General features: G+C 41.7%; 1 protein-coding gene across 2 annotated transcripts in view; it reads left to right on the top strand.

The window, feature by feature from the left end:
- The window catches only part of LOC106562962 (collagen alpha-1(V) chain), a 133,876-nt gene extending 124,446 nt beyond the window's left edge, over positions 1 to 9,430 (top strand). The window contains exons 58-60 of one of the 2 annotated variants that reach the window (XM_014128098.2): positions 2,729 to 2,797; positions 6,381 to 6,614; positions 6,738 to 9,430. In XM_014128098.2, the coding sequence (XP_013983573.1) occupies positions 2,729 to 2,797; positions 6,381 to 6,614; positions 6,738 to 6,884 (450 nt within the window). In that variant the 3' untranslated portion in view covers positions 6,885 to 9,430. Of the gene's footprint in view, positions 1 to 2,585; positions 2,655 to 2,728; positions 2,798 to 6,380; positions 6,615 to 6,737 lie in introns of both variants that reach the window. The other variant, XM_014128099.2, reaches the window with a different exon arrangement.
- Positions 9,431 to 12,298: the final 2,868 nt, after the last annotated feature.

Raw genomic sequence — 12,298 nt, 5'->3', positions numbered from 1 at the left:
TTTCGTAAAAATCCAAATAACTTCACAACTTCATGGTAAAGGGTTTCAACACTGTTTCCTATGCTTGTTCAATGAACCAAAAACAATTAATGAACATGCACCTGTGGAACGGTGACAATAACAGCTTACAGACGGTAGGCAATTAAGGTCACAGTTATGAAAACTTAGGACACTAAAGAGGCCTTTCTACTGACTCTGAACAACACCAAAAGAAAGATGCCCAGGATCCCTGCTGATCTGCGTGAATGTGCCTTAGGCATGCTGCAAGGAGGCAGGAGGACTGCAGATGTGGCCAGGGCAATAAATTGCAATGTCCGTACTGTGAGACACCTAAGACAGCACTACAGGGAGACAGGATGGACAGCTGATCGTCCTCGCAGTGATAGACCACGTGTAACAACACCTGCACAGGATCGATACATCCGTACAGCACATCAGCGGGACAGGTACAGGATGGCAACAACAACTGCCCGAACGCACAATCCCTTCATTACTGCTCAGACTGTCCGCAATAGTCTGAGAGAGGGTGGACTGAGGGCTTGTAGGCCTGTTGTAAGGCAGGTCCTCACCAGACATCACTGGCAACAACGTCGCCTATGGGCACAAACCCACCGTCACTGGACCAGACAGGACTGGCAAAAAGTGCTATTCACTGACGAGTCACGGTTTTGTCTCACCAGGGGTGATGGTCGGATTTGCGTTTATCGTCGAAGGAATGAGCGTTACACCAAGGCCTGTACTCTGGTGTGGGATCGATTTGGAGGTGGAGGGTCCGTCATGGTCTGGGTCATGTATCACAGCATCATTGGACTGAGCTTGTTGTCATTGCAGGAAATCTCAACGCTGTGCGTTACAGGGAAGACATCCTCCTCCCTCATGTGGTACCCTTCCTGCAGGCGCATCCTGACATGACACTCCAGCATGACAATGTCACCAGCCATACTGCTCGTTCTGTGACTGATTTCCTGCAAGACAGGAATGTCAGTGTTCTGCCATGGCCAGCGAAGAGCCCGGATCTCAATCCAATTGAGCACGTCTGGGACCTGTTGGATCGGAGGGTAAGGGCTAGGGCCATTCCCCCCAGAAATGTCTGGGAACTTGCAGGTGCCTTGGTGGAAGAGTGGGGTAACGTCTCACAGCAAGAACTGGCAAATCTGGTGCAGTCCATGAGGAGGAGATGCACTGCAGTACTTAATGCAGCTGGTGGCCGATGCAGATACTGACTGTTACTTTTGATTTTGACCCCCCTTGTTCAGGGACACATTATTCAATTTCTGTTAGTCACATGTCTGTGGAACTTGTTCAGTTTATGTCTCAGTTGTTGCATCTTGTTATGTTCATGCAAATATTTAGACATGTTAAGTTTGCTGAAAATAAATGCAGTTGACAGTGAGAGGACGTTTCTTTTTTTGCTGAGTTTATATATATATAGTTAAAAAGTGCCTATTTAGTGTTGATAAGTTTAACTGCCATTGCCAATAATAGACCTACGTATTTGAAAACAATAACATTATCCCTACCTTTGTTGATTTAGAGCACAGACATATAGACTAGGCAGGCTACGGCTGGGAAACTCCAGGAACTCCGTTCAAGAGAGAATGCTGTTATGTAGAAAGAACGAGACGAGCTAAATTCTTTATAACCTGATAGGGTGTATTAGCTACAACTCCCCTCACATTCCTGAGCCAACATAACAAGAGGCAGGTCCGGTGGCTCCCATAGGACATATAAGGTGAGTCAAAAGGAACAGAACAATTATTCACAAGGTCTACATAGCGAAGATAACAAATACATCTGTTTATTATGGAATATCATGACAATTAAGTTGGCATACGCTACGCAGTGTATTTGAATTCAAGCTCTACTCTCGCACGCAAATTATGACGCCGTTGACGGTTTCCGTTTTAGAAGTAGAGGGTATCAGTTCACTCCCCCAGTACCCCCCGTTTTACAGCTTTTAAATTGAAAAGTGACTTATTGTTGGCTCTGCAGCGAAAGCTTAACTGGCTTTAAATGAAAACCATAAAAACAAGCCACCTACTCGTCTCATCATAAACAGCAGAAGCTTAAACCATAAAGTATAGTCACTTCTGTATGGTTGTAGAGCAAAACACTTAGCAGAAGGGAAAATGGGGCATTTGTAAGGCGGTCCCTTGGAGGCTTACAGCTGCATCTGAAATGGCACTCTATTGCCTTGATAGTGCACTACCCTGGTAATGCACTATAAAGGGAATAGGGTGTAATTTGAGATGCAGCCAATGTCTCCTAACTAATCACTGTGTACTCATTAATATATTATCAGTAATTAGCTGCCAGACAATGTTTATACAAAACGCCATAATGGCTTACTAAGCCTAAGGTCTTTTACACTGTCCCGGGCTGTTCGGTGTCACCCGATACTTCTGCAGGTCTGGCAGACACTACAGAGAGCCAAGGAAACAAGGGAGGGGTGGAGGGGACGAATGAAGGATGAAGCATTTCTTTTTTTTCAGGAGGCTGTTCTTACTGTTTTTCTTTCTTTAACCTTCGTTTTTTCTCCTCCTCCTCCTCCTCTTCCCCCCTGTTTCGCTCCCTCCGTACCCCAGACTAGGCTCACATCCTGGGTAAAGGAGATCCCTGGCTCCTGGTTCAGTGAATTCAAACGTGGTAAACTGGTAAGCCCCCCTGACGCCCCCCTTCCCCCCGTCCCCTTCCCTTTTTCCTGAACAGCTCATCTCATATTTTACAGAGCAAAATGGCAAAATGGCCCAAAGACGCCCCAGGCTCTTGGTATAGTCGCTACAAGCGAGGTTCCATGGTAAGTGGCACGCCCACAGGTCTCTGGAGGCCCAGCAAGAGTGACTCCTTGCTGGGTCTCTGAGGGCCTAAGGGCCCTGCATGGTTCTAGGTTCTGGTTCTGGTACTGGTCAGTACTGGTTCTGCATGGATCCTGTACTGCTTGGTACTCGTCTCTGACTGGCACTCTGGCTTGTGGTTGTGGCGACACTGCTCTGCATGGTTCAGCATGATCAAGCTCAGCTCACCTTCAGTAAGACATACAGCTGTAGGTGACGCCTCCTCCCAGAAAAGAGGGAGACAGAGTTGGTGGAGCAGGCACACACATAGACATTCTTTACCATGGCAAATTGTAGAAACGTCAATAGAAATTCAATAGAAAAAGGTAAGTGTAGTACAAAACGTCATTGAATGTTGCCATGGAAAGGTATGACTAAATGCATCCACTCAACCTGACTACCTCTGAAGTTGGAGAGTGTCACCTAGAAGTGACTGAGTGCCTTGACAATCTCCCAGTTAGACACACATTTTCCATTTAAACACAGTAACAACAACTACTCCTATTGACCTCTGCAGTTTCCAGTTGACTCAGATGCATACTGTATAAATACATACCTATTCATAAATAGGTATGTATCTATAGTGAAAGCTACTCACAGGAGAGTGATTAGAAACCGTTTTGTTCCTGCTACACTCATTTCACACACTCACTTCCTCATTCACTTCCTCATTCACTCTCACATCAGGATTACGGTAGGTAACAACACAGATTCAATGTGAACAGGTGAACAAAGGTCAGGCACTCAGTCACTCTCCCAGGGGCTTTTGGGTACTCAGCCACTTTTGACTTGCGGCTCTGGTGAAGAGGTAATGTTTCCATGGCGATGTAGGGCCGGTTCTACACGCAGATTCTGCGGGGCGGGGGGGGACAGACAGGAGCAGGGTAGGACCTACCGAGATCCTCTCTGAGTACTTGGACACTCACAGGGGTGAATGGTACTACTCCCTTTAGGAGCCACTGATGAACAGACACTCATACGAGACATAATGGACATAGTTATCATCCTTTAATATTTCCAATCTCCCTATATGGCCACCTTGTGAGTACTTGAAAATATATATAAACGCAACATGCATCAATTTCAACGATTTTACTGAGTTACAGTTCATATAAGGAAATGAGTCATTTGAAATAAATAAATTAGGCCCTAATCTATGGATTTCACATGACTGGGCAGGGGCAGAGCCATGGGTGGGCCTACGCCCTCCACCCACTGGAGAGCCAGGCCCAGCCAATCAGAATGAGTTTTTCCCCACAAAAGGGCTTCATTACAAACAGAAATACTCCTCAGTTTCATCAGCTGTCCGGGTGGCTGATCTCAGATGATCCTGCAGGTAAAGAAGCCAGCACAAGTTGCACCTGTGTAATTTGACCTTTATTTAACTAGGCGAGCCAGTTAATAACAAATTCAAATTTACAAAGACAGCCTACCCTGGCCAAACCTGGACCAGTTGTGCGCCGCCCTATGGGACTCCCAATCACAACCGGTTGTGATACAGCCTGGAATTGAACCAGGGTCTGTAGTGAAGCCTCTAGCACTGAGATGCAGTGCCCTAAACCGCTGCACCACTCGGGAGCCCACCCAGTGATCATGCTGTTTATTCAGCTTCTTGATATGCCACCCCTGTCAAGTGGATGGGTTATCTTGCCAAAGGAGAAATTATCCCTAAAAGGGATGTAAATAAATTTGTACACAAAATGTGAGAAAAATAAGTGTGTTGTTCATATGGAACATTTCTGGGATCGTTTATTTCAGCTCATGGAACATGGGACCAACACTTTACATGTTGCGTTTATATTTTTTGTTCAGTATACATGTACATAGGATTTGATTACTTCCTTCTCATAGTAATTTGTAATGTCCATTCTTGTCCAGTTTGTATTTGTGTGTGTGCGTGTGCGTGTGAGAATATCTATACACACACTCACACAAAACACACACATCAGTGGCTCCCTGCTCCTACTGCATGCGCTTGGCTCTTGGTCTCAGTCAGTCCTGTTTGTCTGAAAGAAGAAGAGAACCCTGTGGAACTGATGGTGGAACACTGCTGGTTGGTATGGAAACGGATCTCCACCGTAATAGTTCAGTGGCATCACACCAAAGACTGATGTTACCACATGTGTTACCTGACAGATCATCAGTCGTTATTAGTAACCATTAGAGCCAAACTACATTTGCTTAGTGTTCACATAAACAAGGCGAATTAGGCAAATTCTACATTTCACAAACCGATTTAACTAAAGCATTATTAATTTCATTAAGACAATTTTGTTTGTGCATAATGTTTTATTTCCTAATGAGCTTGTTTAAAAAACAGAGAATGTCCATTTCCTTAATTAAAGCTCAAGTGTTTAATTGCGGATACAGTGGCTTCTCGATTGAGAGTTATCGTCACTTGTTCATTGCTTGTAGACTGCTATTCCTACAGAACCATTGTAATATTTCAGCAGAGAATAAGTCAGTCAGTATCTAATGCCCCAGAGCCTGTGGATTAGAGCTCATGTTGTAACCCCTGTCTGCCTTACTGTTCCTTAGACAAAGGCCTACTCCTAGAGCCCCAGACAGTCAGACAGACCCCATAATACAGCAACCCTCTCCACCACTCCCACAAGTGGCTGATGATGGCCTATATAGTTCACTCTAAAGGAGGTAACTGGGATACAAACCTCTGATATATCCCCCCACCTGATTTTGTCGTCTGAGGAATCGAGACGATGTCCTACTCCTGTAGCGTCACCGTGAATTATGGGTAATGAAGCGTAACATGCTTTCTGGAGAGGCGCCGGACGTCGTTGATCTCCTTAACCATAAACCCCCCTCTCTCTCCCGAGCAGCGGTGAAAGATGGGACGAATGCGCGTCGCGGTCCACTGCACCGACCTAATTGACATCCCACAATTCTGTCAGGCCAGCCGTAGCATCGGAGAGGGAGAGGCAAGGAATGTTGACCTGTTTGAGTGACAGGCGCTGTGACGCTGTGTCACCAACACAGCGTTGCTGCAGACACCTGCAGTTGTTAAAGGCTGCTGTCTGCAAACGGTGACGACGACACTCATTTTACATATGAGTAATTTGGCAAACGCTCTTATCCAGAGCTACTTACAGTTAGTGCATTCATCTTAAGATAGCTAGGTGAGACAACCACATATCACAGTCGTAGTAAGTACAGTGTCATTGCTAGTAGTAAAAGACAAGTGCAAGGGTTATTTATTCATTTATTTTTAAGACGCTTGCAGTAGCGAAAATTAGATTTCACTGATAAAAAAGAAACCTAACGAGACACCTCACAGTACATGAGAACAGTGTGATGTGTAGATTTCAGTGTTCTTGTTAGAGAATATACAGTAAAGCAACATTGTGTCTGAAATGGCACCCTATTCCATAAATAATGCACTACTTTGGATCAGAGCACTGCTCAAAAGTAGTGCACTATTTAGGGAATAGGGTGCCAGCACCAATAGTATGTATGTATGTATAGTGTCTGTATTAGTCCCCAGTGTCTGTTCCGGCCTAGACCCTTTATCCCCTCTTCCTCCATCTGTAGCTCTCGTACGTGGACGCTGAGGGCAACCCCATCGGTGTGGTCCAGATGACCTTCCTGCGGCTGCTGAGCGCAGCCGCCCGCCAGAACCTAACCTACAACTGCTACCAGTCGGTGGCCTGGCACGACCAGGACGGGGACTCGTACGACAAGGCCATCCGCTTCCTGGGGTCCAATGATGAGGAGATGTCCTACGACAATAACCCCTACATCAGAGCCGTGGTGGACGGCTGTGCGGTGAGTGGCTGGAAGTTTGTGTGTGCTTTGGGGGTGTGTGTAAGGGTATGTGTGGGTCAGATGTTCTTAGCACCGAAGCACTTTCTCACAATGTCCCTCTCCCTCCCTCTCTCTGCTTTCCAGTTGAAAAAGGGCTATGAAAAGACAGTACTTGAGATCAACACACCAAAGGTGGAACAGGTGCCTTTTGTTGACATCATGTTCAATGATTTCGGCGGAGCCGCGCAGAAGTTTGGATTCGAAGTGGGTCCTGTCTGTTTCATCGGCTAAGACTGTTTGCTGAACAAAATGGAGAAAATAAACACCATATTTGTTTTGTCAAAAACAAAACACATGAAATGAATAGGACAATTTTTATTTGTGTAAAACGTTCTGTGTTCACTAGCAACAAGTATAAATAAAATACAAAAATTCAAGATGAGAATACTAGAATACATTTCTGTAGGATATCGTAAGAAATAAGCAAAAAAAAAGAGCAACCTTGCAACCTCAGTGCCTTCTCTATCACATGCAAGTTTTGAAACTGGATAAGTTAGATACTACCGACCCCTATCTTCACCCCTGACCCGTATCTCCGACCCGAAACCTCCACCCACTCCCAGTGCACTTGATGTAGATCCAGTCTGCCTGTCCAACGCACCCGAGGCAAGCCTTTACCTGGAATTCCACTGGTTTCAGAAGATTGCCATGGACTCCATCCGATTCGGCAGTTTGCTTCATTGTTTTGTTTTGATCATTTTTATTTTTTATTTTTTTAATCTCCCTCTTATCTCCCGCTTTGAATATTTTATTCATTGGTTCATTAATTCGCTCATTCATTCATTAATTTCGAAAGCTTTGTTTTGTGCATAATTGTCTCGCCATTCTTCTGAATGGAGCTTATATATATATAAATATATATAAATATTTTTTGTATGTTTGTAAGTACTTTCTGTATATTTTTCCAGGTAATGTTGATTGATTCTGGCTTCAAAACGTGCATGTGACCTTTTAGGAGATGATGGTTATTGGAATACATCAAATTTGCAGATACTGAAGTGAGGAATTGAATGTGTAAATTGGAGAATAGATGAGGAATGCTTGTTCTGTTGCTGGTTGTGAAGCACACCTAATTGTAATTTAAGAACCGAATGAAAATAAAAGTTGGAGAAAAAAACTCTGCATTACTATATGAGAGTTGATTTGCAGAAAACAAAATGTGTCAAGAAAAGAAATACACAAAAACATTCCTCCTCTTCTTGTGTCCTCCTGAACGAAGTGCCTATTTTGGTGGCATTTGGAGATTTTATTAACTTAATAAACCATATTTTTAAGTCATTTTTTCCCCCAATACTTCACTATCTCTGATCTATCAACCTATATATGCAACGTGAGATGTCACATTTCAATGAAGCACAAGAAATCAAGACTTAGGTGCTATTTTCTCTCCTCTGTGGTGCTATTATATTTTCTAGTTTGTTCTTTCGAAACTACAGGATGGTGGTGATGTTAACCTGTCACCATGACTACCCTTTCTGCCTCTGACCCTCTTAGTCATTACCTCTGGCCAAATAACATCTTCACTGCATTCTTATTTATGTCCAGGGGTGTTTTAATGCATGACAGTTTGCTTCATATTCATTCATAGATGAATGCAGTATTTTATTTTATGTACTTCTCTGCTTCCTAGGCCCACTTAGTAACTACTCTACCAGTGTCTGATCATACTGCAACTTACTTAGAATGTGTTAATTGAAATAAGATTGTACTCGAATGCCAAATGTGGGTCTAATTTATCTAACTTTCTTAGATGTCTTTAAAAAAGAAAGAAAGTAGAAACGATACTGCAATTTTTCCATATCATGGTTCCAAGACTTGGTGCATTTTGTGAATGGATCTCAGTGTTTGGTGTTATGTGTAATGGATCATCTTTTTCCACTTCGTCAAGCTTTTCATGCTTTCCTTTTTCGGGGGTGGGGTGGAGTCACTGGTTTGGAAGGGGTAACCGTCAAGTATTCCAAAGCACATGGCCGCGGAACAGTTTGGAGTTTTGGTACCTGAAATCCTCAACTCTCTTACCAAAGGTTTTGTTTATACGTAGCTTTAAGTTTCTAGAGGGCCAAGAATCGACTACATATTTTGAAATCCACTATTTTTGAAAATGTGACAGAATTTTCAAATGATGATTAAAACCAGATGTATCATATAAAAGTAAAACATCTAAAAAAATAAATAATAATAATTAATAAAAGAAAAAATGTAGTTTATAGTTCATCAGATTAGCCAGTTTAAAGGAAGAAAAGCCAGATGAAAAGCTTGTTTTTGTATTGTTGTTTGGGACTTCTGATTTACCTGTTGGTTTACTTCCTTTAGCCCCTAGTTATCCCCTTTGTACAAACTATGCACTCTGCCTGCTTTTTACCACTACAGCATCATCACTTTTTACTGTCCTGCATAAGTAGCTTGTTTTTTGTTAAGTTTTACCGTTTTTACCTTCTAGATATGTGACTTGAAACATTTCTGTTAAAATAGCTGAATACACTTATTGAAAATCATTTTAAAATTTTCATTTCGATGAAGCATACCAAATTTAACATTTTCTCTCAATAAAAGGACAAAACAATTTTGTAAATTTTCAGAACCAGCAGTCAATAAAGTTTTGGGTTTTTTGTTTTTTTGTTTTACATTTGTCTGTTCATTCATTTGTTTTTACGGTCTTGTCAAACCTGTGTAAGAGAGGATAGAAGATGGTATTTTTGTCAATAAATTCAAGTTTACTGTGGCCACCCACTCTTGTATGTCTTTTGAAGCATTAAAACCTATCTGTATGCATGAAATTGTAAGGTTTTCTTCTCTTGTTGTTATACTTTAGAAAGACATGATCTCCAACCCACTTTTCTTATAGAAGAATACGTACATTTGCAAAAATGTATGCTAAATTGAAAACGGTCATGTCCATAATTGTGAAGTGTAGAGAGAATGATAATATTGTAATTCTCTACCCAAAGCCAATGTTCATTTGTAGGATATGTATTATATTAATAAAAAAATACATCTAAATTGATACCATAGTGTTACTGGAAGGCCCCCTCTTTATCTCATAAACAGTGATGTATCGTTTATTGGTTTTTAGTCAATATTTGCCACTTGGGTTGTGGTAGCTTACCCTGATCCAAAACTCCAGATAAATGGGATTTGGAGAAAATAAATTAATGTTTTCTCATTCTTTTACAGATTGACTTTCATCAACTCTGCGTACAGAGTTAGATGGTGAATATTTAAAGTTTTTAGTCATAGTTGTTGATTTTAGAATCCACAGTTAAGGCTCTTTTCAGTCCGTAGCGCTGAAGGACATTTATACCGTGATTGAAAATTAAAGGTAATGTTCTCGCGGTCGCGGAGACTGCATTCATGGTAAAAGCTGTATATGTCGGCTCATCAGAAATTTCCTTAATATTTTGCACGGATCTTCCACAATACTTCGGCAATACTGATTGAATCCAGCCCTTAGAATAAGATCTTGCAAAGCAAACCATGTTTATAGTAAGTGAAGTTCCACCATTTCTAAAATCCTTCTTCTGGCAATCTGATTACTTCTGAAAATCTTTGCTGTCTTAATGTGTTCCACCACCTCCACCCCTCATTAGAATACATTTGCATACATACACACATACAGTATGCAAAGGCTTCCAGGGATGTACTGTAGCTGGAGTGTACATGATATGTTTCTGCATGCATATTTGATGCAGTGTTTACAGGGTGGATGTATCTGCATGCATAATACTGTATCTACAGGAGACATACTAATACTGGGTAAACAAATAGAGTTTCAAACATAATGACATGCAGAGTTACTTACTCCCTTACTCTCATCATCTCTTCATAGGCCTGGTGCTTAACTTTGAATTAGCTTTCCATTTAGGTTGTTGGTCTTTCAGCTTTCTTACAGGTTCTTAAAAACCGTTGTTATTAAAAACGGTGTATTCCATTTAATCCTTAAGACTCTATTGACGCACCCGTGCGTCAACCTAAGTAACATAATACAAAAATCCCCAGCAAAATTTGTCAGTTTACTTCTGTTTGTAACGTCAACTTTTGTCTGTAGGGTCCAAACCGTTTGGGCTACAAACTAAAGGGGTGACTCTCACGACCACGATTTGTTTTGCTCTACAACCCCCACAAGTGTCACGGGACTCATCTGAATGTACCCATACAAATGAATGGAAGTATGGTGGTTTCGTGCCAACAAAAATCATTTCCTGAGCTTTCTTATGTCTCCTAGATATAGAACAGACACTTCAAAACCTTATTCTTTATGATTTATTTATTTTTCTGTATTTGTTTTAACCATTTATGAATGTGTTATTCAATGTGTTTCTATGGGCTTTAATTGTAAAGGCCAAATTCAATATTTTATCAAATCCTTTTTACATCTTTTTTTATACCTAAAGGGGCCTTAGCATTCACTCTCTACCCCTCTCAAGACCTCTTGAACGTCGAGGCAAAATGTAGATTTCCGCCTAAATAGACATACTCAAAAGTAATTATTTTTCATGAGATGGCCATAAACAATAACTAGTAATGCTGCATAGTTTTAGAACGGTCTGGAACTCACTTTTCTGGTAAACATAATTATACATTGTGTGGGATACTCACTTATGAAAATATATATACCGGTATGATTGTATTCCTATTCGACAAAAGTAGGGGAATCAACAATCAAATTATAAACGACTTACTATATGACTTCACCTCTCTTACAACTGTACAATAAATATGATCATGTTTAGTGACAGTACAAATTTGGCCCTATTTCATATAACTGACGACAGAGCATTTTCGGCCAAGCCTCCTCTGAGTGATGCAGAGACACCATTCGAATGTCTGTAGAATCCTTACAACTTCAGCTTTACGCACAACGTGATTTTGTCCCTCTGTGACCAAGAAAAGGTGGTCGTGTTTCAATTCTATTAGCATTATTTAGTATTTTTTAGTATTATTTTTATGTTTTTTAATGATAAGAGCTCTGAATCCAGTTGAGAATATCACAGTGAGACGAAACCATGATTGTTGAAATTGCTAGACTGTCCCCTTTAAGATGCCGTCTCCCAGGCTCCATTCCTCAGAAGTATATCAAATCGATTCTTTGCCTGTACAGGACAGAAAATGTGATACGTCACTCCGTATGGAAATGTGGGGTGTGAAACCTGACACTTCCGCTCCGCTGACAAAGTGGTAGCGGAAAGAGGACAGATGGGGTTTTCTGGCAATATAAGGCACTAGACCCTGCGATATTCACAGAGCGCCTTGTTAACAAAATGTCAGTCGGAACAGGTCCAGAACCGTTCAAATTCCCCTAAATTGGGGACTTAGCATCTAAGAGGTTGCATCCTCTCCTCCATGGCTTTAGTCTCCTCTGATTTACAGTGGTGTCCCATTTTTAGTGAGACAGCTGATATTGATAGAAGATTACAATGCTTTGGGATTGGAAGGGTTGGAGGGTTGAGGAGGCCAACAGTGGGTCAAGTGCCAGTCTGCCTGCCGGTAGGAAATGAAGATGGAGAGGAAGGAAAAATATATCAAAACATTGGGGTAATTGCCCTGAGCCGATGGATCTTTGGGCAAAGAGACAGAGGCGGTCCACTCATTCCTATATTCCTCAACTCAGGCCATGTACTAATGACCTACTTGCATAGGAATCAGAT

The sequence above is a fragment of the Salmo salar genome, chromosome ssa11, assembly GCF_905237065.1.
Source record: "Salmo salar chromosome ssa11, Ssal_v3.1, whole genome shotgun sequence".
Classification (NCBI taxonomy): domain Eukaryota; kingdom Metazoa; phylum Chordata; class Actinopteri; order Salmoniformes; family Salmonidae; genus Salmo; species Salmo salar.
This window is presented reverse-complemented; position numbering and strand designations above follow the sequence as displayed.